General features: G+C 39.2%; 2 protein-coding genes across 3 annotated transcripts in view; both read left to right on the top strand.

The window, feature by feature from the left end:
* Window positions 1-12,376, top strand: part of BTBD1 (BTB (POZ) domain containing 1) — a 16,053-nt gene extending 3,677 nt beyond the window's left edge. For both annotated transcript variants that reach the window (XM_009330911.1, XM_009330910.1), the window contains exons 2-8: window positions 2,639-2,795; window positions 3,556-3,661; window positions 5,302-5,499; window positions 5,765-5,957; window positions 6,520-6,607; window positions 10,790-10,936; window positions 11,901-12,376. In XM_009330911.1, the coding sequence (XP_009329186.1) occupies window positions 2,682-2,795; window positions 3,556-3,661; window positions 5,302-5,499; window positions 5,765-5,957; window positions 6,520-6,607; window positions 10,790-10,936; window positions 11,901-12,059 (1,005 nt within the window). In that variant the 5' untranslated portion in view covers window positions 2,639-2,681 and the 3' untranslated portion in view covers window positions 12,060-12,376. The remainder of the gene's footprint in view (window positions 1-2,638; window positions 2,796-3,555; window positions 3,662-5,301; window positions 5,500-5,764; window positions 5,958-6,519; window positions 6,608-10,789; window positions 10,937-11,900) is intronic.
* A 522-nt stretch (window positions 12,377-12,898) lies between these two features.
* The window catches only part of LOC103922778 (chromosome unknown open reading frame, human C15orf40), a 4,693-nt gene continuing 4,551 nt past the window's right edge, over window positions 12,899-13,040 (top strand). The window contains exon 1 of the mRNA XM_009330980.1: window positions 12,899-12,976. Coding sequence (XP_009329255.1) covers window positions 12,899-12,976 — 78 coding nt within the window. The remainder of the gene's footprint in view (window positions 12,977-13,040) is intronic.

Here is a 13,040-nt window from a genome sequence, read left to right on the forward strand (position 1 = left end):
TACAACATCCTAGAACAATGTGTTTTATTAATATTTTTCATAGTTTTTACAGCTACCTTTTAACTTTGTAAATTCACACTTTTTAGTATTTGCAAAAGACTACTGCTTGGCTTTGAAAATCCCAGAAAAGTATTGGCATCGTCAAAAACTTGAAATATTATACAGAAAAAAATGACAATGTGACTTTCTTAGGGTATTTGGACACTTCTTGTCATGAGTTTTCTCAGTTTCAAAGTATGTAACTATATCGCATGTTCTGGGACTATGAGTTGTTATGCTCTGTGGTGATGGATGTGTAGAAACAGATAATGAAGTCAACAGGGTGAGCTTGAGATGCTCTGCAAATTTTAGCTTCAGAACTTCAATCACTTAAGTCCTGTTAGTTTGTCATCGACACACTTTCAGTTGAGGAGTGTCTCTTAACGTACATCCAGCCATACGGCGCGGGGGGGATTGGAGCATAGAGCCCCAAGTGTGTCTTTAGGGGATGAAAAAGACTCCTGTAGCTCATAGATCTCATGTGAATGAAAAACCTGCCTGTGTATGTACTGTTACCACATTTGAATTCCTGTCATTTGGCCATGTAATTGGTTTCTGATCATATGAGGAAAAAGCCTGCAAAATTCCTGGGAAAGGAAAGGTCAGAAAAGTGCGATTTGGAACTGCACCTGATTCTTAAGAAGGTGTAGCAGAAAGTGAACCACAAGCCAGATAAGCTCCTCTGCTGGGTCAGTTCAATGGCTTCAGGTTGGACACACTTAAAGAATAAAATCAAAATCATGTTCCAAAAATAACTTGATGAAAATATATATATATATTTTTTTTAGGGTTAGGTAAAATTCATAATGTAGTTTGTGTGGTAATACTGTGCTTTTTTGCAGCCTGTTAATGTTCAACTCTCACATGATTTGGACTCCAAACTCCTATAAAGTCATAAAAGGAAGGTTAGGGCATTTTGAAACAGATTTTTTTTTAATCTAAAACCAAAATCTAAATGCACTGTTCTAGTTCTCTAATGAACTACTTGTCAATCTGGTATACAAAACTGTACCTATGAGATGTTAGTTTCTTAAAACTAAATTTGTCAGTGATTGTGACTGGCAAGTCAGCCCATCATTTTCATCAACAGATAATAGTTTATAGCTTTCATAAATCAGTTCTAAATGAACTATATGAAACTTTTACTAACAAAAATGTTAGCATTTAATTAAACTCATCCTTTCTAAGAGCTGTTTGATGTAAATCCAGTTTAAAGAATTAATCTAGAGCATCATTCATGTTTCCTAACTGATAGGAAAGCTGGCCATTTGAATGGATGGGAGTATTGCAATGGTAAATATGTACCTGTTGGTAAGTGGCAGCACATTTAATGTTGAAGGCCATATTTAGTTGTGTGTTAGTAATTACTGAGAATTAGAGTTTTCCTGGAACATAAGAAATATAAATAGCGAAGAGCTTTAGTTGAAACTGTAATTCTAGGTTTCTATTACTTAGATCTCCCCATGTTGCAAACAGGTTTGAGTCCATTACTTTCACAGCTTTCTTCTGTTAAATACAAACTAGCTATTGTTACATTAAAACCCTTTCTAAACATGCCTTCTGCCTCTGCTTGTCGCTTGCCATTCATTTCCAGGAGGTTCTGAACAAAAAATTCTACAAAATATAAGGAAAGGCTTGGTCTTCATTGTGGAGGTCTTCATTCCTGCATTTGCTAATGTGCCCTCGTTTATTATGTTTAATCACCTGTGTGTTGGGGGGGGGGAGTGAGGGGGTTATTTGTGTGCCACGAATTTATTTTTGTAAATCACAGGCTATTCTTGATTATTATCTGAAAAGCTGATGAAATACTGCTAAGATTATTTTCAATGTCACCTGTAAGAAAAGTTATTTTTAAAAAGTCATCTTTTCCATACAGAACCATAAAATAAATCTTATCTTGTCTGGGCTTGAATAACAGCTGCTCAGGAAACAGGTTTTTTTCCTGGTTTTGGTGGACACTCCTGTCTTTTGGTTCACGGCTTATGCTAAAATCTCAACCAATCATCTAGCCTCAAACAGTGGAGACAAGCCAGAGTGTTTTGCTGTGGCAGGAATAGAAGAGTCAAGGTCATCCGCTAGAATATTACTCCCTTTCCTCTCCTCTGAACACTACAGAATGGTAACTTCGACGTAAGATGTTATGACAGTGTAAGTCCTTGACACTGTCCTCCTCAGGGCGGGGAAGCTAGTGTGCACTGTCAGTGGATTAAGTTCAGTAATATAGCCATAGAGGGTTATGCATTGATATTTAGAGATACAGCTCTTCCTAGTGAATCAAAAGAGCGTGCATTTGTATGTTAAGTAATTCTGCAGCTCAGCTGTTGTTTACAGTTCAGTAGCTATGTATAATTAGTACAGCCAGATCAGTCTTAGGGAGTAATACGTATTTAAAACAAATGTATGCCATTAGGTTAACGTAATATTCTTTCTTCAACCCTTTAACTAACATTAATTTGTAAAAATGCTACATGGTCAACTGTTGCGCGTTCACAGTGCAAGTCTCTGACCTGTTTTCTAAATGCAAAGTTTTGTTGTGTTGTGCTTGACTGCCCCCCTCAAGATACGTTTTTATGATCTGTATTTGTGTATTGATTTCTAGGTTTCTTTATTCAGATGAAGTTCAAATTGGTCCAGAAACAGTCATGACTACTTTATACACTGCTAAAAAGTATGCAGTCCCAGCCCTGGAAGCACATTGTGTGGATTTTCTAACAAAGCACCTCCGAGCAGATAATGCCTTTATGCTGCTTACTCAAGTAGGTAAATTTAAGCTTAGTTTTGATTTACTAGGAAAATCAGTATTTGAAGGGAAATGACTAAATATTACTTCACGGTGGGTTTGCTATCACATAATCTAATTCATGTATGAAAATGTCTTTTTGCTCTGTTAGCACTTTTACAGACTCAGCTCTTATTAATGTGGAGGAAAAGCGCTCTCTCTTCCCCCTCCCCTTCTTAGATATCCTGGTGTTGGATTGTTGGTGATGACCACTGATACTATCCCCTTTGGATCCCCTGTGTTTGGGGTTTGGCTTCCCCCCCCCCCCCTTTTTTTTTCCCCCCCCCCTTTTTGGTTTTTTTTTGTTTTTTTTCATATGCAGTGGACTGGGACATTTCAAATGGAGCCAGTTTATTCTACAGTGTATTTGCATGAATCTCTTAATTGTTTTTTGTTAAGATTGTGCTTCAGTAATAGTGAACTTAGCACAGTCTTAACAAAAAACAATTAAGGAATTACTAAAAGAAAGTACACATCAAATCCACTATAGTGAACTTAGCTTTAGTAATATTGCCAAAACTACAAACATAAGTGCGAAGGAACACTTGCATGTAATGAATTCTCCTTAATTGTGTACTCCTTTGAGAATTTAAGTGCTCTTTAAGGTATAAACACAAAGAGTACTTAGACAAATCAATCTGTTTTAATTTAGACCTATACTAGAGTAAAAATACTTGCTTTTTAAGATTAGTGTTTTGTCACCTTTGTAATGAAGATGTATTTCTTTACCTTTTTAGGCTCGTTTGTTTGATGAACCTCAGCTTGCTAGTCTTTGTCTTGACACAATAGACAAAAGTACTATGGATGCAATAAGTGCAGAAGGCTTTACTGACATTGATATAGGTAAGTTACTTCATGTGTCCTAAGCATTAAACTTCTGAAGGGAATTGTAGGGTGCAAGAAGGTTTTGTTACAGTAACGCAGGAGAGTTCGCCTCCCCCATCCGAGTATGTAGAGTCTCAAGCACATCTTATATCCTTGTCACAGTAACCTGGGGTAGTTTGCTTCCCCCCTCATCTGTACCCACCTTTGCACAGGCGCCAATTCGACGGCCAGCTGCGGATCTCAGAATTTGGACAACACCGCCTGCATTACATCAGCAAGTTTGCTAATGAGCAAAACAGGACATTGCATATGTATGATACGTTAATCAGCGCAAGTTTTGTTGTCCACCCCTGCAGTGCTTTCCTTTGGGCTTTACTCCCAAGTAGGGTTCCACTGTGTTGGGTCCTCATTTGATTAGTGTCAGTATGCTGGGGCTCCCACCATCGTAACACTACGCTTTCATTACAGCCAAAGCTTTCACTTGCTGAGTGTTGTGCCTCACCCCTGAGGGATCCACACCCACTTTTCATGCGCAACAGGAATCATACTGTTCTGTTGCCGCATGGTACTTCTCTATTCAGAGTTGCACAGATCGGGTACAATTTATGAAATCTGTTTTAAAAAAAAATATATATATATATAAACTGCTGGTTTCTATGTTTCATCTTTTATGAAGAGCTAGCAGTTGTAAATTTGGTTAGTTTATTTCATTGTTACTATATATGTCCAAGATTTTACTCCAATTCAGCTAGACTGTGTGAAAAATTCAGACTGAAGGAAAGTATTCCACCTGCGTAAAGAAATTGTAAAGTCATCATTAACTCTTGTTCAGTGGGATTTGTACCCAGACTGTGAGTGTTCATTTCTACTCCTGGTAAGTCCCAGTCTGTTCTGGCTTTCCAATAGGATACTTTCTATGACCGCAAACATGCCGTGCTTAAATTCAGTGCATATAAAAATTCCCAAAGAAGACAGAAGATTCAGCATATGAAAACGCTTTTTTCTCAGGCTTGTGTTCTATGATAAACTGAGAATTTTTGCATATCTGTTATTCATAAAATGCTAGGACAACTAAGAAATACAGGAAAACTTGCTTTTGTAAAACACATGAAAGTACCTTGCCTCACATCCTGTGTTCCACCTTCAAGCTTTGCGGGTGGCAAATACGTCAGTGTTTAAGATCACTTTCATGTATCTTTAAACTGGTTTTGTGCACACCACTGCTGCTTGTGTCTATAGTTGGTCCAGATTGGCAGGTGGCTGCTCGGATGAGAATATGACAATGTCATCATGAATAACTTGTTTTTTTAGTAGTGTGCATTCACCGCTTGATTGCTTCCAGTTTTGATCTTGCCCTAGCCCTGGAAATTCTTTGGGGTATTGGTTGTCACTATATAGATTATATATAGTCACACTCTTAGGAATGAAGAAGAAAGTTCATATGCTGTCTTCATAGCAGGAAAATGATTTTTTAGTGTGGAGTCTATACACCATTGGGAGATTTCTTTATACATAAGATAAGACAACTTATCTTTGATGTCTTATTATGAACGTTCTTAGTGTTTACTTGCTTGACATTTTAAGCTTACTTAATGTGTAGCACCGTTACTGGTTTGGATGAAAACTGATCCAATTCTGTTAACTTTTTTTCTCTTTAGACACACTATGTGCAGTTCTAGAAAGAGATACCCTTAGTATCCGAGAAAGTAGACTCTTTGGAGCTGTTGTTCGCTGGGCAGAAGCAGAATGTCAAAGACAACAACTGCCTGTGACATTTGGAAACAAACAAAAAGTCCTTGGAAGAGCACTTTCCTTAATCCGTTTTCCATTAATGACTATTGAAGAGTTTGCAGCAGGTGAGTTTTGGGGTTCTTTGTCTTACTGTTAGACCATACCTCTGCACTGTTTACCTGTGAGTGTTTAGATGCTTAACACTCTATTCTGTTGCTAATATTGTACTAATAAAAGTTGTGATGCACAAATGAAAGCAAAACATTCTGCAGAATACACTCTGGCCGCTGGAAAACATTATTGTCATCTTCAGTTTGTGAATACATGTGGTGTAAATACAACAGTTGGAGTAATTCTTCAAATCATCTTAGAAGTTGTTTCTTTTCCCAGGCCCTGCTCAGTCTGGAATCTTGTCAGATCGGGAAGTAGTCAATCTCTTTCTGCATTTTACTGTCAATCCTAAACCTAAAGTAGATTATATTGACCGACCGAGATGTTGCCTTAGAGGAAAAGAATGCAGCATCAACAGGTTCCAGCAAGTGGAGAGTCGCTGGGGCTACAGTGGAACAAGTGATCGGATTAGGTACGGCTTTTGAAACTATTTGGAGGAGAGACAGAAGTGTGGGAAGAAAGGGAACATATTACTCAACTTTGACTTTTTGGCATAAGATACAGTAACAAACATGCTGGTTCTCTTTGGACATGTTTGATCTTTTCCTTTTTTTAAAATAACTTAGGCTGTTACGCACATAAAATACAAAATAGCAAAGAACAAAGTTCAGGAGGACTGGGTGTGTTCTAGAGTGATTGGGTTGTTAGCTGCATATTCCTTTTTAAAACACCAAGTCTTGGTCTGTTTTTATTTTGGAGATATTCAAAAGAATCTGGTTATTTTTTGTTTAGTGATACTGAATCTCTTGGGGGATTAGCAAAGCTTTAACCTATGAAGCTGATACCTTACAAAGCATTTTTCTTACTATTGAAATCTAAGTAGAAAGTGTTATTGGAAAAAAATATTCATGTAATGTCATTTTCAGTTTACTTCCTTAACTCTTCAGTGTGAGTCTTCTTCCTGCTTGACTGGGAACAAGGTAACACACCCATCACAGTTGTTTAAATTCCTTTCTTGGCTCGTGTCTTACTAGGTTCACAGTTAACAGAAGAATTTCCATAGTGGGATTTGGTTTATATGGATCTATTCATGGACCCACAGACTATCAAGTTAATATACAGGTACAGTATATTCTGTTTAAATAGGCTTACGCAGAAACTACACTTGTAGTACTTGCAAAAGGTTTGGTATATTTTTGAATTGAGTAGGAGCAATCTGATAGGCCAGGAATCTAACCTGTGTTTTGTCCCCAAAGGTGGTCATAAGCAGATGACTAGGGAAAAGTAAGAACAATATGCAACTCTCTTCCCTTTCTGCTGTATTCTCCTGTCCTTCAATCATTTTCAGTATAGGCGTTTCCTGAGACCGACTTGGTTTCTCTGTTTAGTAGCTTCTGGTGAATCTCTCTTCGGGATACTTGTTCGGTCTAATCTTGAATTCCTGTAAGCTTTCTGCAGAGGAATTTCATAGCTTTGTAATCCGTTCAGTTGTGCACAAAGTCTGTCCTTCAATGAAGTTTCTAGTAATTCAGGAAAGAGATCTTGGATTTGTCATCAACAGCTCTGTGAAATCAGTGACACCACATGCAGTGACTGCTAAAAAAGCCCACTGTGTCATCAGGAAGATACTGAAAACAAGATAAAAGCTGACATTGTGTTGCTGTGTGAAAGCCAGGTATGCCCACATCTCGAGTATTGTGTGCAGTTCCTAATCTCACACAGTAGAATTAGAAGGCAAAGAAAAGGGTAATTAAAACAATTAAGAGGATAGAGCTGCTGCTTTATGAAGGGAGACCAAAAAGGCTAGGACTCTTCAGTTTGTAGGGGAGAAGGCTATGGGGAGGTGTGAGCAATGCTTCTAAAATCACGAGGGCAATGGGTAAGGTAAATGCAGAACTGTCTGTTATTCACCAAACCCCAGAATATTAGAACTAGGAGACTCTTACTGATACTAGCAGAAGATCAAAACAGGTAAGAGCATTGTTTCAATGCAGAGGATACTAAACATACTGCCACAAGAAGCAGATATTGTGTTTTGAATTTGGTGGTATTTGAACACGTTCATTCATCAATAGCAGATCCGTTAGAAGATTCCAGAAGGAACAGAAGGGGGGGATGTGCACTGTAGCACCCCTAGTAGAACAGTTGTGGGTGCTGGGGGAACGGACAGCAGAGCCCAGACTTGTGTGCTCAGCAGCATCTTCTCTTGCCACTGTTGGAGCGTATTGGACCATTTGTGTGACCCAGTTGGGTATTTATCACATTCTTAGCTCGCCTGGTACACATATTGGGGATTAGAGGCTTGTCCTTGCCCAGAGCTTTTTGGAAAGATTGACATCTTATTTGCTACTGATTCAGTCTTAGGCAGGAGGTTGTATGTTACTGTTGCCATAACTTCTGTAAGGTCCCAGCGTGGGAATCTCCCCGGTTTCTTCTGCTGGTAAATTATTTATTTGTATTGCTGTTCTCCAGGCTCCTACGTGAAGACCTTACCCTGCTGCTTCTACTCCTTTTATATCTTCATGCTGTTTAGCCCACCGGAGACTCTACAGGGCTTTTTGCTACTGCTGTGTTGAAAGAATGATTTAACACTGGTTTTGATGTTTTCAGATAGCTGTTCCTAAACCTTCTGTTGGCCTGCTTAATTGTATTTTTTACATTTTAATCTGTCGGTTTGAACCATTCTATTTTAATCTGTATACAACTTCATATTTCTATAGGATGCCCTTTTTTGTTTGTTTCCAGTAATAGCCTTTTGCTGATCAGCCGTGCCAGCTTTTCTCCTCTTTTCTCAAGCCTTTCCTAATAGGTGATATGTACCGCTATGGTACTTGGGCATGTGATGTCCTTCAGTAGTCCGCATGCTTCTTAAAAGGATTTGATTTTCTTAATTGCTCCTTTTAGCTTCTTTTGAACAAGCTTCCTCGTTTTTCTCTTCTTGAAATTTAGCACAGCTGTGGTGGATTTGCTTTTGTTGTTCATGTGGGAGCGTTGACTCTTAAGTATATTATGGACACTGTTACATAGTATTTCCATTATGAAATTTTGAATCTGATCCTGCTTGTCGCTCAGTACCAAATCAAGGGTTGCGTTTCTTCCTACTGAGCAAGTGGTTAGCAAGCTCATGAAACAGTCAGTGATAGCATCTAAAAATGTCACCCCTGCTTTGTGTCCTGACATGACACCCGCCTGGTCTGAGCGGGTAATTGAAGACACCACTAAAATTGTATTTCCTGCTCTTGTAGCCTGTTTGATCTCTTTCAGCATGTTGTGGTCGGGATTGTCTTCTAGTAATACTGATCCAGCACTACATTTTTGCCTTTTTAAGTATGGAATTTCAGTCCATTTGAATTCTCTTTCTTACTGAGATTAGTTTGGATTTGATTCGAAGCTTTCTAACAAGGTATTAGCATTCCTTGACTGGCACAGTTTTACTCTGCTGTGTATTTCATGACCTGGCACTATCGCATCACATTGATTTGTTAGGTGAGTGGGAAATCTTGTGAAAGAAAGAATCTGTGACTTCATTTAGGATCAGAAATTCTATTGTCCCCGTCTTATTTCATAGACTTCTAGCGTGTGCTGGAACTGCTGTTTTGGTTCATTTCTGGGCATCCTATTTAAATGACAGTTTGTCTTCTCTTTCCTATTTGATGATTACCATTCTCTGACCATCCTGTACTTAAGCATAAGAATCTTGTGTCTCTCTCTTCAGAAAAAAATGTTGTGCCTTTCCTCTTGTGATGTTCCAAAGAGAATGTATCTGGAATGAGGTTTTGAAGGAATTTGTTGGCTTTTCCGCATTCCTCAGTTTAAAAGCTCACTTGCAAATTCCTCGATTTGAAGTGCCATCAGTTTGGTTTTCTCAAACTAAACATCTGTGTAAATGAGTAGCATAGTGCACTAGACTGGATATTTAGAACAAAAGAGTTGGTACTGAGGAGCTAGCAGCTATACTATACGTATTTGGGGATTTTTACTTTGCATTAACTCTTGTTTGATCATCTCGACTAAATTCCTGTTAGCAGATGAGAGCATTTGGTGTGCTCCCTCAGCATGTTTGCTGGATTTATTTCACGTGAGAAGGATTTAGTTCTTGCAAGGCAAACCAAAGCATAGTAAGTGGGAACGATCCAGAGATTCACTTGAAAAACATGCTCCTGATCCAAACTGAAAGGCTAACATACCTTTATGGTTCAGATGAAGGCTATCCGTCTTAATACATGTTCTATTTGTTCTGGAAGTATCCCCAATTCCTGAAGAATCTGAAACTTTCTTGTCACAATCTTTTCAGACAGGTGTTTAAGTCCTGTGTCTCCACCTTTCTTCTTGGACCTGCATCAGCACCAGCAGAGCTTCAGAGCATTAAACATTTAATACTTGTCTTAAAATAGTGATAATGTATGTTGCAAATACATCTTTTATGTGAAAGGGGCTTGGGACTTCAGCATTGTAATCAATATTTCTATTGATTGTGGCTGGAAAAAAAAATTAGAGCACATTTTGCCTAGAATAGGGTTTCATCTCATTTGTGCAATATTAAAAATTACATGGCAATTTAATAATAAAATATTAAAATTTATAGGATTCTTGTTAGTGCAGTAATTGTGAGAAGTGTTCATGTTACTCTAAAGCTCCGATATCCAACTTCTGCAAGAGGTGTTTGGCAGCACGGATCAGGATTACTATCCAAAATGAGAAGTGAGGTATTTGCTATTACTATACCTTAGTGATTCCTATTCGCCACTAAAATTGAAGGCAAAAGAAATGATGTGTAGTCCGAGTGTAATTTTTATACTGAATCTACAAGAGAAATAAATTGTATAAAACATAGCAGCGCAAGTTCCTGTTTTCTTTTAAGAATGTATCATTGACTGCTTACGTTATTTGTAAAAACTTGTTTTCTGAATTAGCCACAGCCAGCGAATGTGCTTCCCTCATGTGGGCTGTGTAGGTGTACGAAGATGAGCAAATCTAAGTACAGGATTATATGTAGTGTATGAAGGTCAGAAGCTGAAAGTCTTAAGAGCTATTCTTCATCTCCCAAGCAAAAACTATAACCTGGTTGGAGCAGTGTTGAATCTAGCCCGCAGATTGGGCAGCCGTCGTCTGGCGCGCTGCTGGGTCAACCCTAATGGTATCAGGAAATCACACCCACTTTCCAGTTCTGAGCTTGCACTGTCCTTGCAATTAAACTGGGTGGAGTAGGCAAGTGTTTGCTTGTAATATTCTAATGTGCATGTACAATAAGAATCTTTCTCAAGGTTGTAAACCTAAAAGTACTATTTTCATGTTTTTATACAGATAATTGATTATGAGAAGAATCAAACACTAGGACAAAACGATACTGGATTTAGTTGTGATGGAACGGCCAGTACATTCAGAGTTATGTTCAAAGAACCTATAGAGATTTTGCCAACGGTTTGCTACACAGCTTGTGCAACGTTGAAAGTAAGAATGCCTAACAGTTCAGAAGAAAATGTTATTTTGATGCAAGAGTTGTTCTTTTATCTGTCTTCTGATGGTGTCGTGGTTTATCCTCAGCTGGCAACTGACCACCACCCAGCCGCTCGCTCGCTCACTCCCCCCCCGGTGAGATAGGGGAGAGAATCAGAAAAGTAAAAGTGAGAAAACTCGTGGGTTGAGATAAAGACAGTTTAATAATTGAAATAATAATAACAATAAAAGAATATGCAAAGCAAGTGATGCACAATGCAATTGCTCACCACCCGCCGACTGATGCCCAGCCAGTCCCCGAGCAGCGGTCCCCCCGGCCAGCTTCCCCCAGTTTATGTACTGAGCATGATGTCACATGGTATGGAATGTTTCTTTGGCCAGTTTGGCTGTGCACCCTCCCAGCTTCTTGTGCACCTGCAGCCTTCTCAGTCGGTAGAACTGAAACATCGGTGTGTTATCAACGTTATTCTCCTCCTAAATCCAAAGCACAGCACTGCACCAGCTACTGGGAAGGAAATTAACTCTATCCCAGCCAAAACCAGGACAGATGGGAAAGTGTCTTCTAGGTCTTGAATTTATTTTAAGTTTAGCACTAAAGAAGGCCGTAGTTAAACTCCACGATAACTTTTAGGACTGCTGCCTCTCTTCTGTGCCACAGCACAGAATTCACAACTGGATCCTTTGTGCCTTCCCACTTTCTGGCTCGATGTAAGAGTTAGAATGAGTCACTGGTTCCATGGAAGTTAAGTGACTTAATGGAAGTCACTGGTTCCATGTCAGCAAAAGCACTATCTAGAATATTTAATCTGGCAGCTCTCTGTCAAAATCTAAGTTTGATTTCTTTTATCAAGGATATTCTAACCACTAGCTAGAGTCAAGAAAACAGAAAGCTGCTTTTTATCTCTTTTTGTATATTAGTGCTGGCCACTTCCATTCAGTTGCTTCCGATGTTTTTCAGGGTCCCGATTCCCACTACGGAACAAAAGGTTTGAAGAAAGTGATCCACGAATCTCCTACTGCTAGCAAAACATGCTTTGTCTTTTATAGCTCACCGGGCAACAACAATGGTACATCAATAGAAGATGGACAGATACCAGAAATAATATTTTACACGTAATTTCACGTGATCATCTCGACTGTGTCAGTGTATCGGTGGACTTCAGCTCACTAGTGGCGGCAGTTAAAAAATTCTGTGAAATTACATGAATGTGTAAAAACAAAACTAACTTGTTTGAGAGGTACCAGAAAAGCTCTTTTCTCTGCATCGTTATCGGCAGAATGTAATTTAGCTTTTCCTCTTAACAAAACGTCAAGTGGAATACGTACTCTGTATATTGACAAGACTGGTTTAAATAGTATCTTGCGATTAACCGCTTTGTATTTTCACCCCTTCATTACTCATGTAGTAAAAGTCATTTTTTGAACTGGAAAATCCTTATGCATCGTGAACTTCTTGCGTACGTTTTCCCTAACCTGTCCTCAAAAGGCAGTAAAGCTGCTGCTGTAGTCCCAGCTTACGCTTCTTTCCCAAACGGCCTTGGAATGGCCCTGTGGACGTCAATCGCTACTAGCTTACTTTTGAAGTACGTCAGCAACGCCGGATTCATAGCGCTGTCATCTTGAATTTTTGGATGGGCTGTGGAGCATTAATGGACTTAGCACCGCAGGCAGCATCTGCAGCTGCGCTGAAGAAACGCGAAGTCAAATTCGGCGGTAAACAGATCTTTCCAGAATCTCTCTTAACGCGGAAGGGCCGTTTTGGAACGTGGGGCTGGTTATGGAAATAGCCGCTGCATAGACACACGTGCCTATGAGAGAATGAGAACGCAAGACTTGCAATGATGTCGTTTTACCGTTGGTATTCGAATACCAAAAAATTAGTATGAACTGAAGGATTGCTTGTGGGGGGGAGTCTGACAGGTCGCGTGCAACAATGGCAGCGATGGCTGTACCTACATGGCATTGTCTTGCAGTATGTACCACGTATGTACCACCCTGTACGAAGTCCTGTACCCTCCCCCAGATGATACTAAAGTAATAACTTGAGAACACGGTGGGTTCTCAAACTCCTCTTTTCTCTTCCCTAATTCCTCTTTAA

The sequence above is a fragment of the Pygoscelis adeliae genome, unplaced genomic scaffold (assembly GCF_000699105.1).
Source record: "Pygoscelis adeliae isolate BGI_AS28 unplaced genomic scaffold, ASM69910v1 Scaffold318, whole genome shotgun sequence".
In the NCBI taxonomy this organism is placed as follows: Eukaryota; Metazoa; Chordata; class Aves; order Sphenisciformes; family Spheniscidae; genus Pygoscelis; species Pygoscelis adeliae.